This window comes from Rattus norvegicus, chromosome 20 (genome assembly GCF_036323735.1).
Source record: "Rattus norvegicus strain BN/NHsdMcwi chromosome 20, GRCr8, whole genome shotgun sequence".
Taxonomy (NCBI): Eukaryota; Metazoa; Chordata; class Mammalia; order Rodentia; family Muridae; genus Rattus; species Rattus norvegicus.
In genome coordinates, this window is record NC_086038.1 from 20,665,122 (window position 1) to 20,680,024 (window position 14,903).

Consider the following 14,903-nt stretch of genomic DNA (forward strand, 5'->3'; position numbering starts at 1 on the left):
CCCAGGGGTGGCTGCCCGGGGCCGGAGCACCAGCCTCGCGTCCCCGGGCGCCGCCCCCGTGTCCCGCCCGCGCCACGCTCCGCCCCGGTCGCCGCTCGTCCCGCGTGGGAGCCGACCTGGCTCAGCCTGATTTACGGCTCTGCTGAAAACCGCTCGCGCGGCTCCCGCAGCATCAGCACCGGCGGCTGCAGCGGCAGCAACAAGTCGGGTAAGTGGTCTCGGCTGGAGCTGTGCGCCCGCGCCCCCCCCCCCCCGCTCCATGGACACGCGGGGAGGTGGTCCCGGCTGCGCAGCGTCACGGGGAGTCGGGACCGCTGGCTTCCCCACAGCCACTCGCACGAACTCGCGTGAGCACGAATCCACGCAGTCACCAGCGGGAGCGGGGGCTAGGAAAGGAGGACCCCCACGCAGAGGCTTCCCAGCCTGACCAGTTCTGCACAGGAAATCGAAACCTTTTTTGCTAACCTGTGCCCCAGGTTTCCGCTGAGCGGGTGGAAGCCTTTTGCTGGGGGTGGAGGGTGGTATATCTTGTCTCCCCCATCCAAACATCACCCCCTCCTTCCCACTGCCGCTCTAGAATCCTCTCTTCCTATCTCTGCGCCCCCTTGCCAGTTTCTTCAGTCCTAGGCTGGGCCAGGGTTTGCATCCTATTGAACAACCCCGCGCGGCACAGGAGGGTTTCCCTTTGCTGGGGTACAGAGACTTTATTTAGTAACCTGGAAAATGTGCCTGCTTGGCAGCTCAGGCACCATTTCTATCTCAGCTTCTGGAGACAGATAAGGGTATAACATAGACACCTCACCCTAAGATGCACCCTAAGATCCAAGCTCCTTCCCTGTGGGACCCAGTGCTCCTCGTTAACATTCTTGGAGGAAATAAGTACCAGGACCCTTGCAAAATTGGGCTGTACGAGTCATCTGTTGCTAGGGCAAAGGGGATAAAGATGCCGAGGCAACAAGAACTTCCTCTTTTTGGAGGAGTTAGGCTGACATCTGTCTGGTTCCAACACTCTAGAAGTTGTCACACTAAAAACAGCATCAGAGGCAAGGCAGATCCATCCAGAACATTCTATTAGCGAGGGATCTGGGCTGTGGCCATTTATATCAAATGATATCTGACACCGTGGGTTCCCAAATGTCAAAAGAGCATTATTGTTAGGCTAACACTTTGATTTATGCCATCATACCAGTAACTAAAAATATTAACGTCACGAACAGACCACGATGACATAAGCAGACCTGTGTCCCCAAGCCTGATGACCCGAATTCAATCCCCAGGACACACACACGATGGAAGGAGAGAACCCATTCACACAAGTAATAACTTGTGTTATGGCGCGCGCGCGCACACCCCCCCACACACACAGTGTCACAGAGTAAATAAGGAATCTTATTTATTAAAAAAAAATTAAAAATACTAAGAAAAAATGTTTGGTTAAAATTGTTTCAGCTTGTGATGTGTTTAAAGCCACTGTGCTTAGTTTGGTCCATCTTTCCCAGACTTTAGAAGAGATTGCCAGGTGACTCACAATTCCTGTGAGTCTTGCAGCGTTTTACATTCATGCGCGACCCATGTCCATGTAGCAAGGCAAATTCAGGAGGGCAAGAAACTTGAGTTCCGTCTCTGGACCACTCTCCTTCCTCCGTGGGCTTTAGTATTTCCCCTCCTTGCTCTAGCTTTTCACCTGGGTAAGGCACCTTTGCTCAGGCAGCCTGGAGCTGGATTAGAAGTGCAGGCCTTGGCATCTGTATCCGACTCTCGGCAGAAGCGTCAGAGGATACAGAAGAGAGTAGATGCAGTTGCATTCAGCAAAGGGATTTGGGTTTTCATTTCAACATAAAAGTCAGCATTAAATATCATATGCGATAGTTGCTTCAAACCAAGAAGACGGAGCTGATGCAGTCACTATGGAAATTAGCCCGGAGATTTTTTTCAGGAGACTGAAAAATAGAAGTATCACGTGATCCAGGAATATACCATTCCTGGGCCTATCCCCAAAGGACTCTGTATTCTCCTACAGAGATACTTTCTCCTCCATATTTATTGTTGCACTGTTCACCCGAGTTAAGCATTCGAGCCAGCCTAGGTGCCCACCAACAGTAGCAAGGATAAAGAAAATATGGCGCAAATATAGAGTGGAATTCTATTCAGCGGTTAGGAAAAATGAAAGTGTGGTATTTGCAGGGAAATGAATGGAACTGGGCACTGCGTTAAATGAAATGAGCAAGACTCAGAAGACAAGTTTTGTGTGTCCTCTCAAAGAATGATCGTAGAATTTAACTTCTGTATTGGTGTGTGTACGCACGTGCACATTCGTTTGGTGATGTAGGGCCTGAAAGAAGAAAGCAGGATAAACGGGTCTCTTAAGGATAGAAAGGGGAGGGTAATAGAATTCGTGGGACTTGAAAGTGGTAGTGGATATTGGGGTGGGAGGAAAGGGACCAGCTGGAAAGAAAGGGTAGGCAGAGAGATGGGGAAGAGAACCAGTAGAACCAAGTAAATTTGTTAAATGCCTCGGTGAAACCCGTTACTTTGCTGATTGTCACCCAACGGCAGCCTTCAGTGTCGGCCAGTGTCAGTTCAAGAGCTTCTGACCGACATGTAAACTGGGGTCTTCTTCCCCTCCCAGGACGTTCAGAGTGATGCAACAGACGACTTTTGAGGAAAGCCGGTACCGTTGGCAGGACTCCCTGGAGAATGTCGCTGTGTGCCTGCCCTTCCGCTGCCCGAGATGTGGAGACCATACGAGATTTAGAAGCTTGTCGTCCTTGAGGGCTCATCTAGAGTTCAGTCACAGCTACGAGGAACGAACCCTCCTGACAAAATGCAGCCTCCTGCCCTCTCTCAAGGACACAGACCTACTCAGGTCCTCGGAGCTCCCCAAGCAGGGAAAACTGCTCCGGGGCCACGCAAAGGTGACCAAGCAGAAGCCTAGCTATGTTAACTTGTATAGCATCTCCCATGGGCACTCCAAGGACCCGAAACCCTTTGAGATGGTGGCAGAGAGGCCCGTGTCCTACGTGCAGACCTACACAGCCGTGGACATCCGGGCTGACTCTCTGGATGCTCCCCGGTCCAGCTCTGGACTCCCCACCCAAGACACCAAAGCTGCTTTCGAGGCTCACGTCCGAGAAAAGTTCAATCGCATGGTAGAGGCCGTGGACAGGACCATCGAGAAGAGAATCGACAAACTCACCAAAGAGTTGGCCCAGAAAACCGCCGAACTGTTGGAAGTCCGGGCAGCCTTTGTGCAGCTGACTCAGAAGAAGCAGGAAGTCCAGAGGCGAGAACGCGCCCTGCACAAACAGGTCGACGTGGCTGTGGAAATGATCGCCGTGCTGAAGCAGCGCTTGACGGAGTCCGAGGAGGAGCTCCTGAGGAAAGAGGAGTAAGTGCTGTTGAAACTGGATGCTAACCCCCGTCCCTTGGGCGACCCCTCCCCTCCCCAAGATACAGGCAGATGTTCAGCGAAGTTTGCTGGGCATCCCCGGCACATGTCTTGGCTGCCTGCCTCATTGGTTCACTAGTACCAGGAGGCCGGAAGCTTTGGTATTATTCATCTTCTTTGGATAGGGTGACCAAAGTGGCAGCATTAATCTAATTAATATCTAACTCCCGGTTCCCTTGGAAACTGTTCCATGGGTGGTGTTGGAGAGCACAACCCAGCCTGTTCATAAGCCTGTGCGCGGTGTGTAAATGTATGTGAGTGGGAAGCCAGAATTGATATGCTGGGAGAACCATTCCACCAGTGCGTGTGGATTATTTAGTCAAGGGCAGGAGATGATGACCCATTCTCGTGTAGAATATGCTTCAAGAATATGCTTTTCCCTTGCTTTTGATGCTTTCCTTTCTAAAATTACAGTAACAAAAACACCCAGAAAAACTGCATACTAAAGAGAGGTTCATTTGCTATCGCTAAATATTTATGTTCCCATTAAAGAGATACTTTTTAGTCACACTAGACATTTTTTTTAATGTAGTTGGGTGACTTCGAATCTGCTATTGTATTAGTTACTTTGTATACTACTGTGACAAAATTCCCCATGAAAGCAATTTCAGGAAGGAAGGGTTTATTTTGACTCACAGTTAGAGGGCGTAGTTCATCATGGGAGGAAAGTCATGGTGTCAAGACTGTGAGGTAGTTGGTTACATTGTATCTATAATCAGGAAGCAGAGACAATAAATGCTGATGCTCAGTTTGTTTTCTCCTTTTTATTCAGTCTTGGACCCCAGTCTATGAGATTGTGTCGCTCACAGTTAACTTGTTTTACTGACTGATTAATTTTAATTGACAACTGGCTACAATTTAAAATCATCTGGAAAAAGAGTCTCAATGAGGTTGGCTGGTGGGCATGTCTGTGGGGGATTTTCTTAATGCATTAATTGATGTGGGAGAACCTAGCCCACCGTGGGTGGCTCTATTCCCTAGGCAGGGCATCAGATACTGTACTGTGTGTGTATGTTGGGGGGGGTGCTTATATATGTGTGCTGAACATGAGTAAGCTACATATGCATGTATCCATTTTCTCTCTGCTCTTGACTATCGGCATGACTGGCTGCTTCAAGTTCCTACCGCTGTGACTTTCTTGGTATGATGGATTGTGAACTAGAATTGTGGTCTAAGTAAATCCTCTCTCCCTTGAACTGCTTTTGAAAAATCACAGCAGAAGGAATGAAACCAGGACGGCAGCTCAGTTAAAACTTTCTGGAAATAGCCTCATAGGTACAGCCTGGAGTGTGTGTGTTTCATGGTGATTCTAAGTCCCATCTAGTTGACAATGGAGATGAAGCGTCAACGCTACTGACTTTTCTTTGTTCTTAAGAAAGTGTTCCCTAATGAATATATCATTTTTGTTTCGGTGCTTTGTTCTCTGGTGCTCTCTGATAGGAGCCACAGTGGAGACCCAGATGACCTACCCTGCAATACTGTGAGATGATTGATGGGGATATCCTGAGACCAGAGAAAAGCCTAGACTAACTTGTTTTTGTTTGATTTAGTAGCAGTAAATTAAATGGGATAGGAATTCATGCATTTATTTCTTTTTTTATATTCCACAATTTGCTCATCGGATAAATAATAATCGATGTGGGTTTAGGGGTAGTGGCTGCATAGAATGTGGAATGGTGACTGGTAGAAAGGAGTTCACGTGGTCAGATGGCTGCTATCGTCAAGGATTCAACATGGTGCACTCAAGCAGTGATTTATTGTTTGAAAGAGTGGATTCATGGCTGGGATCATACTCATTTGGTAGAGTGCTTGCCTAGCATACACAAAACCTTAAATTCAAAAAAAAAAAAAAGCTCCCATACAACTCCATTATGGTGCACAGTCATAGGCCTAGAATCCAGTGGTATTGAAGGGAAAGCAGAAAGATCAGGAATTCATAATCATCCTCACTCCATTGGGCACTGAAGGCCAGCCCAGGTGTCATGAGATCCTTTCTCAACGTTAATTAATAAGTAAATGTATCATCTGTGGATTGATAATGATGGTTTTTGTTCATCCGGAGTTGCCACCTAAACAGAGGCTTGTGGAACAAAACATTCCACCACATAAAGGGATGTGTGTTCTCTCTCCTTTCCAAGCTTATCCCACGTCACCCTCAGGAGAAAGCACTGTGGAGTTTTATAAACCTCCTTCCAAGCCTAGCTTGTGTTCACACAACCATTGTAAGAGGAACTCTTAATGTTCCTCTGACGGAATCCTGATACATCCTGCCATGCCCTCTGACCTTACAGCTGTTCATGTGCTCACAGTGCCATGACTCTCCAGTGTCTTCTGTACAGTGCTATTTCTGTATTCCCTGGTATGGCTATATTGTGGCTGTTTTAACCAATGAACCATTGAATGTACTATGTTCCTAGAATTAAATATCCTGTACCAGCTCCAGCTAACGTCTTATTGCATCGTTGTCCACATTTGTGTGGGCTGTAATCTGGCATTTCTGTATTCGTTGTGTGGAATTTCTGTCGGAGACTCATGTTTGCTAAGCATGCACATGACGGCTAAGCTGTAGCCTTGCTTTTGTTGGTGTTTTGAATATATCATGTTGAGGACGACAGGGCTAAAAGGAGCATTTAGTTTAAAGTTTAAAACAAAACCCCACTTGGAATGAAAATATAGAGGCTTTGCCTTAAATTTCCAAATATAAAGACATCATTTTCTTCTCAGGCTGTCCTGGCCATGTCTGTGTTCAAGCCTTAAATAAACACATTCTCTGTGCATGGGTTGGAATTGAAAGGGTCTTGTTCCCAGGAAGGACACTGGGTCTCTTGGTCTGAGTGTAACAAAGACAACGACAAAGACAGTACCCTCTGTCTCAGTATCTGCAGAGCCTGTCCCCTATCCTGCTCCCCACTCTGCCATCTGCCTGGGAACAGAGACAGCTGTCCATCAGCCACATCTGTGTATCCCAACTGAGTTGGTTTGATTGAGTTTGCCTGGCTGGGTTCCTTACCATGTCACTGTTTCCTCAGAGGACTCCACCTCCCGGAGATGAGATGTGGCATTTCTAATAGGAAAGCTCCCTCTTAGCCAAAGAATCTTCCAGATCATTCCTAATACATATCTCATTATGGGAATCTCCAAGCTCTAGGGTTGAGGTTAAAAGTCCATTTCTGAGCATATAGATTGTTGCTGTCCCACTTGAGATTCATTTAAATCTGGGTAAACTTTAAAATATAGAGAGATTTGATCATAACAAATAAACACACAAACAAAACAAATGCAAAAGGGAAAGTGCCTTTCATTGAAACTGAAATTAATGGCTCTAGGGACAGTTGGACATGGTGATACTTGAATGGCAAAGGCCAGGGATTGCCTCTGAAAAGTCTAAAAAGACCAATCTGGGTGCCCTTGTTAGCTTTAACTGTCAACTTGACACAGCCTAGGATCATCTGGGAAGGGAGTCTCACATGAGTGATTGCCGTGGGCATGTCTTGATTGTTGATTAATGCATGAAGGCCTAGTCCACTGTGGGTGGCACCATTCCTTAGGCAGGTGGACCAGAACTATATAAAGATAGCAGAGCATAAACCTGCCTGCCATGCAGCATCCTTCTCCATGGTTCCTGGCACCATACTTCTTTGGCAATAAATTGAGGTCCATGTTTAGAGGTAACACTGTGAAATAGTAATCGATAGGCCTGTCTTCAAAATTCTTTCTCAAGCTCTGTCTTGATTTCCCTCAGTGATAGACTTTGACCTAGAATTGTAAATGGAATAAACCTGTTCCTTCCCTGCGTTGCTTCTGATCAGAGTATTTTATCAGAGCAACAGAAAGGAAGCTAGAATATTGAGCTTCAAATTGAGTTCCAGGCCAGCCTGGTTTCCTGAACGAGACCTGGTCTCAATAGCACAGCAAACTCAAAACTAAACTGACCAAACAAAGCCCTTGATTCATCTCCCGGCTGCATTAACTCTGTTTACAGCAGTTACAGTGTCCTCAGCACAGAAGGTGATCTGAGTTGGGTATCATTTGTGATGTTGTCTTGGGTCCCCTTGGAAGGTGATCTATAAACCCTGCTGTGTAGTCTGAAAGAAGAATTTGCTCATCATCCTCACAAAGTCAGTGTGACTTTAAAAGCTCTAACGACAGATGCCATTACTTATTGACAAGCAGTGAGGGCTGCGGGGTAGCACTGTCTCTAATCTGGTAAATCAACCCAGGCCGCCTTGCAGTAACGAATCCCTAACCAGAACGATGGTGTTAGATGGTCCCTCAGTTAGTTCCTGGGTAAGATAGTAACACTACGGTTCTTACACACTTTCAGACAATAAGAGTGGAGAATACTACTGGGCTATCCTTCATGTACCCAGTGTAGGGGTAGGCATGTCTGGAGAGCATAAAGTCCTTATTTTCCCTCCAAGGTGTACATGCAGAAAGCATAAGATGTATCTGTAAGCATGTTCTGGGCAAACACAGGATCAGGGATTCGTTACATATACTGTGGGGTGTGTGTATGTGCTTGTGCGTGTGTGTGTGTGTGTGTGTTTGTGTGTGTGATGTGTATGTGTGTGTGTTATGTGTATGTGTGTGTGTGTGGTGTGTGATGTGTGTATGTGTGTGTGGCATGTGATATGTGTATGTGTGGTATATGTGGTGTGTGTGTGTGTTATGTGTATGTGATGCGTTATGTGTATGGTGTGTGATGTGTGCGTGTATAATGTATGTGTGTGTCTGTGGTGTGTGTGTCTCGTGTGTGTGGTGTGGTATGGGTGCTGTGTGTGTGTTATGTCTGTAATATGTATTTGTGGTGTGTGTGTTGTTGTGTGTGTGGTGTGTGGTATATGTGCTGTGGTGTGTGTGTGTGTGGTGTGTGTTATGTGTGTGTGGTGTATGGTATGTGTGTGATGTGTATCTGTAGTATCTGTAATTTTGTGTGTGTGTGTGTGTGTGTGTGTGTGTGTGTGTGTGTTTGTGTGTGTGAAATAGTACTCTTGTTCTTTGGGCACTGTTTTTAAGATATCCCCTACTGGTTTGGAACTTGCCGAATAGGCTAGGCCAACCGGCCAGTGAGCCTCAAGGATTCTTCTTTCTCCCCACTAATTACAAGCTAGCACCACTGAACCCACCTTTTGTAAAAAATGAGTTTGGGGATCAAATTCAAGTTCTTATGTTTGCAAGGCAAGCACTGTAGTGAGGCGTCTCCCCCCTACCCCCCACACACCTGGTATAATTTTTATTCAGGGCTTTATTGGGTAGATTCCTGCTGAGATTTCAGGTGTACACCACCATGTTTGGCTAATTGGTGGCTTTAGCAAGGGCCTGAGTGGAGGCCACAATTTCAAGTTAATAAGACATTAAAGATTAGACCTTTCTACCTAGAGAGGTCATAAGAAGAGGGAGAGGCAGGGTGTTTTGCTCTAGTAAGCAGCAGGCAGATTCACTGAAAGCCAGAGAGGCCTTAAGTGCTCCCTGCGGTTGGTGATTTGGGAACTGGAAGGTGCCCTATGCCTCCTTCAGGGGGACACAGTTTTTTTTTTTTTCAGCTAAAAAAAAAAAGTCTGAGAGTCAGGGACTGCCTTGCCTAGAAACAGATCCTGTAAGAAAGCTGTGTAGTTTCCTTGCCGCGGTTCACTGTGTCCTTGCTAGACTTCTGATGATGTAAGATTTACCAAAGCACCGGGACTTACATAATCCCAAGCATGGCCCATTTTGGAATAGTTTGCTTCCCAGCTATTTTGAGACTGCTGCTATGGTGACATCATTTATTTTTCTGATGTGATTAAAGAGAATGTCAGCTGGCACTGGAGGTGTTGGAAACAGGAACCTGGTAGCATCATTGCAGGGTTGTGACGCTAAGCCTCTAAAATATGTCCCTTGGAACTTTCGACTTAGCTCTCCAGATGTCCTCACCCCATCAGAAGGGGGCACGTGCCACTCGCAGCCTTGGATAGAGGTGAGGGGCCTCTGATTCCGTCTATGATTCTTAGTTTGTGGTTTGTAAGCTTAAGTAGGTGGATGCTCTCTCCCTCTTCTCTTGGTCATTTTCTGTGTCCCCAGCCCCTGCAGGAGATGGATTCTTCTAGAGAACCTAATGAGTGTCAGGTCTGGTCCTACAGTGGTGAGCAAGGTGAATTTTTCTGCTTTTGGGGAAAACCTACCAACCAGAAAATAAACGACAGGAAACAGATTTCTATGGTGTGACAAAAGGCTCTAGGAAGGCCAGCAACATCCATTGAGCTGTGGGATGTGAATTGGCAAGCTTGGGGCTGGAAAGACTGCTCAAGGTCAGAGCATTTGTGGTACAAGCCTGAGGATAGCATTCAGATCCTCAGAAGCCCACATGAAAAGCTGAGTGTGTCCCTATATAGGCCTGTGTCCTCAGTGCTGTTGTGACTTGCTGGTCACCAGCCTGGCTGCAGATTGAGTCAGTGAGAGACCCTGTTGGGAATAAGGTGGAGGGTAACAGAGTACGACACTCAACATCGGCCTTGAGCCCCACGCACACACAGTCGTGTTCATATAACACACACACACACACACACACACACACACACACACGTCTCTGCCCATCCTCACCTAGGAAGATGGCCAAAAGATATCCCGTGAGAAGCAGAGATTGTGGGGGCAGAGAGGCATCAGTGGGTTCCACACTCTCAGCTCATCTCCAGGATTCGTTTGCTTCTAATTTATGTGCGTGGGTGTTTGTGTGTATGTGTGTCTCTGCACCGTGTGGGCACAGTGCCTGTGGAGGCCAGAAGAGGGAGAGCCACCGCCACCCCTTGAACTGGGGTTACAGATGGCTGTGAGCCACTATATAGGTATTGGGAACTGAGCCCAGGTCCCCTGCAGGACCAACCAGTGCTCTGCCTGAGCCATCTCTCCACCCTCAGTTTATTTCTATAAATGATCTCTGTTGTGATCGGACATACAGACCAATACAAAATCAACAGGAGAGGGAACATGTGTTCTTAGGGGTAGCGTGGGAAAACTTTGAAATCCCAGGAATTCTTTTCTGTCCCGTCTTCTCTTTTCTCATGCTACCTGAGTAATTTAGAGTGTAGTATTAATCTACTTAGAATCAACAAATTAATTTGATTTTATGACCAGGAAAAAAATTAAAAAAAAAATCTTTGTGTCTGTGATGTATACCCACTTCAGTGGGTGTGTACAATTGTGTGTGTGTGGGGGGGGCGGGGCTCACCAATTCAGCTAGGCTAGGTGGCCAATGAGCTCGAAGGATTCATCTGTCTCTGCTCCCCACCCCAACATCGGGGTGGTAGCTTTTATGTGGGTTTAGGGGATCTGAGTACAGTTCTTTATGCTTGTAGCACTTTATCCACCGAGATATCTCCCCAAATTTGCCACCCCCCAAAAAAACCCCTCTTAATACTTGTATATCCGAAAAGCCAAAAGAAAACGGAGAGGCAAGGGGCCACAAAAACAGAGAGAAGCCAGAGTTTTGGGTGGCTCCCTGGGGAGGAGGGGGACCATGCTCTGACCTCATGCTTGCCCCTAGGCTCCTGGTGCCCGGAGTGATTCTTGCTCTTTGGTTTGCCTCATGGCCAACATTATAGAGCGTCTGAGGTGCTGTGTGATCAACACTTAGGACTATTTTTAGCTGGAGGTATTTTTATCATTTCATATACCCCTGAATAGGTTCATAAATCAGTCATGTAAAATGAACTTTAAATAACTCGATTAAGCCTCCCCTTGGGAAGGAAAGCCGGCCTGATTTTTTTTTTAAGAGTTGAATACAGGAGTCCATTTTACACCCCACCCTCCTCCCAGAGGAGGTATCTGTGGTTTATTCTTTGGCTTTTGCCCCGAGACTGACCTGGAAAGGAGCAAAGGGGTTTTTCTGTTGCTTGGGACACTTGGCTCGAGCTCTGGTTGTACATTTGTCCTTCATTAAGACTGTGTTAGGTCCCCATTATCTGCTGGACTCCTGTGGATGACACAGTGTGCCCCTGGCGGTTAATCCTGATGGTCAACTCGATGGGATTTAGCATCACCATGGAAACAAATCTCCCAGCACATCTGTGAGGGATTATCTCCATTAGGGTAGTTGAGTGGAAAGATCCATCTGCATTGTGGGCAGCAGCCGTCCAAGGCGTGGGGTCCTGGGCTAAATCAAAAGGAAACACTGAACTGGGTACCAGCCTGCATCCCTCTGAACTGGGTACCAGCCTGCATCCCTCTGAACTGGGTACCAGCCTGCATCCCTCTGAACTGGGTGGGTACCAGCCTGCATCCCTCTGAACTGGGTGGGTACCAGCCTGCATCCCTCTGAACTGGGTGGGTACCAGCCTGCATCCCTCTGACCTGGGTGGGTACCAGCCTGCATCCTTCTCTGCTTCCAAAACCGTGGATGCCATGGGCCAGCTGCTTCAAGCTCCTGACTCACTGAGTTCCCTCTTGAGGGAGGCCACCCTCTGAGTCAAAATAAACGTTTCCTTTGTTAAAGATGCTTTTGGCACAGCAAGGCCAGTAACTAATATGCTCCTCAGACTCGATGATTTTATGACAAAATGGGTGGTCTCCTGTGGTGTGTGTTACCTGACAGGGTTTTAAAGGGTTCTGTGGGAGTGCACAACCCTGTGTCACTACAGTTGGGGGTTTGGGAATGGTTTCTGCAGGGAGACCCTGAGGTTACAGATAGCATTAAGACAGGGAGCTAGGGAGAGGTTCTGGCTGGGGGAACAGCATGTCCCAGGTATGAATCTGGCTGGGTGCTGGAATGCAGGAAGTCAGAAAGACTAGACGGTCCTTGATAGCAGACTGGAATAGATGACCGGGGCCATACGTTGTTTCTCCTTAATAAACTTCAATGGATGCATGCAAATTATGAATATCACACATGACATATTAATGATCACTTCTGTCAGTTTGTTCACCCAGGCTGTGTGTGTGTGTGTGTGTGTGTGTGTGTGTGTGTGTGTGTGTGTCTGAAATCCAGAAGTCAGCCTTGGATGCAGTTCCGCAGGTGCCATCCACCTTGTTTTTTGGAGATTCACTGGTCTTGGGTTCACAAATAGTCTAGGATGGCATGCCAATGGTCCCTAGGAATCCATTTGTCTGTCTGTCTCAGACTCCTCAGTGCTGGGATAATAACCCGGAGCCACCACATCAAGATGTTTTTATAACCCTGAGCCATCTCCTTCCTGCACCATCACTGTCTAAATTTTCATCTAGGTGTACTGATCTTGTGGACAGTGATTGCATTTTGGTTTTCTCCAAGGCTGGCTACCTTTAGCTCATCTCGGAAGAGGTGGTCCAGGGGTTGTCGAGAGGGCTCAGCAAGTTAGAGGTATTTGTTATCAAGCCTGAGGACCTGAGTTTGAACCCCTGAGTAGGAAGATAGAACTCAGTCCTGTGAGTGACCTCCTACCTCCACAGGTGCAGTGAGCGTGTACATGCATGTTGGTGAGAACGCACACGTACACACATGCATACACGTATGTAATAAATAAATACACGTTATAATACAGAAAAGCAACGGTACTCAGCTTGCAAAGTTTCTGGCCATCCTGTAAATGAGTAAAGGAATGAGAAAGCAAATATTTTTTTCTCACTAAAGTTTCGGCTGCACAGAAATGGCTTTCCCCTTGGTGCCTCCTTTGGCTGTGTTGATTTAAAAATGCCTTTGAGTCCTGGGGATGAATCAGTGTCTCAGAGCTGCAGATGATGAAGCCTCAACGTCAATTTCTTACACTGTAGCTGGCATTTCCCCCTTTTAGAGTCAAATGTTACTTTTAATAGGTGTATTTCCCATAGAATCTTGGATTCAATAGTATTTTATTCTTCTCTTTAAAAAGCGATAAAGATGGGGGCAGGAAGTGACATAGGAGCAGTTAAAGAGATTTATTCCTCCCACGCCCTGACTGAATCTCACTAAGATTGGCCCTCATCTTTGCCTCTGGCCTTTGAGAGCGTCACTCGATGTTCTGATTCAGCAGGACAGGAACCTATATTATAGCCACGAACGAGTTTTACTGTCCTGTGAGACTGCGTCATGTTCTTCCCCTTCCTCGTCATAAGCCTTGACGTTGGATATTTCAGGATCTACCCCCTAGAATGTCTGCCTTAGCCACCACACAAAACGCTCTGTTAGCACAAACCACAGACTTTAATGAAAACTATCTTCCTCAAAATAATTCAGTGAGAAGGACATTGTTTTGAGAAGTTTCACACATACGGTTTACTTGTAAATTTTTTATTTGTTGTTGTTGCCTGTATGGGTGAGCATGGATGGCAGAGTAGAAGTCAAAGAACAACTTTTGGGAGCTGGTGGTCTCCTATTTCTGAAGAGTAAGCTCAAGTTGCAGGTGCATGCTGCAAGCTCTCTTATCGACGGAGCCTTCTCTCCCACCCTAGAAATACTTCAGTGCCAGCCTCACAGAGCCCAGCTGAGCTTTAGTAGTTCTACATTCAGGGTGGTACAAATTTATTGTTTCGGGGAAAATTAGATGAAAGAAATAAGGAGTCTCACATAGAGACCCGGTAAGACAGCTAAGGGGTGTTTGAATCTCTTTCGCAGACAACAGTGGGTGATACCAGGCCAAACATTAACAACTGGTGGTTTCTAAAAGAGTGTGTGTGTGGGATCCGAAGCCAGACCGTGAACAGTTTGTTCTCTCCTGTGGAGCTCCGCTGTTCTGTCGGGTACCTTGAGCAAGTGTTTTATGGCTTACAGTATAATTAGTAGAGAAGCTATAAATACAATGTGGTTAGCGTCCTGCATTTTGTTGTTTCAGTTTTGAGGCAGAGTCTCAGGTAGCCCAGGCTGGCCCTGAACTCACTAGGCAGCTGAGGATGGCCCGGAATTCCAAATCCTCCACCTCCCAAGTGCTGAGCTTAACCATGGCACCACCACGTTCAATTTTATATGGATCTGGGGATCAAACCCAAGGCTCCTCACATGCTAGGAGAACAATCTATCAACCTAGCTGAGCCTCAGCTCTAACCTTCAGACCTCCCTACTCAGAAACCATTCCTCAGGGAGATAAAGATGTGGCTCTCGGTGGTTCTCGGGGGTCTCTCATGTTATTTTCCATATGTCTTGGATCGTCATGGTGACCTAGAAGTCTCTCAGCTCTTCGTCTATGCACACATCCTCACAGCGGCTCAGATCCATCTACATGTCTCTCTGGCGTACCTCGTTTATAGTTCCCAGGTGTCTCCGAGGCTTCTTCCTCCGGACCTCCTCCCGGTGTCTCCATCTAAAAGGTTGCTCTTGATTTTGCTTTCTGAAATCTCGCCACCCCACCGCTGGCCGTCACTTTGTCACCTTGTACCTAGTTTCAATGTCCTTAACTCCTGACAGAATGCATTTATTTTTACATCCTACCGTGACTGTCTCCCTCAGTCAACATGCAGCCTCATCCCTCTCGTTATGGTCATGGCTGTCGGGATGCTGGGTGGCTGGCTGGCTGGCTGGCTGGCTGGGGACTTGACA

The 14,903-nt window shown here is 47.0% G+C and overlaps 1 protein-coding gene across 1 annotated transcript in view; it reads left to right on the forward strand.

Annotated features, from left to right (window-relative positions):
- The window catches only part of Zfp365 (zinc finger protein 365), a 23,486-nt gene continuing 8,583 nt past the window's right edge, over positions 1-14,903 (forward strand). The window contains exons 1-2 of the mRNA NM_001025145.1: positions 1-208; positions 2,630-3,388. Of these exons, the coding sequence (NP_001020316.1) occupies positions 2,643-3,388 (746 nt within the window). The 5' untranslated portion in view covers positions 1-208; positions 2,630-2,642. The remainder of the gene's footprint in view (positions 209-2,629; positions 3,389-14,903) is intronic.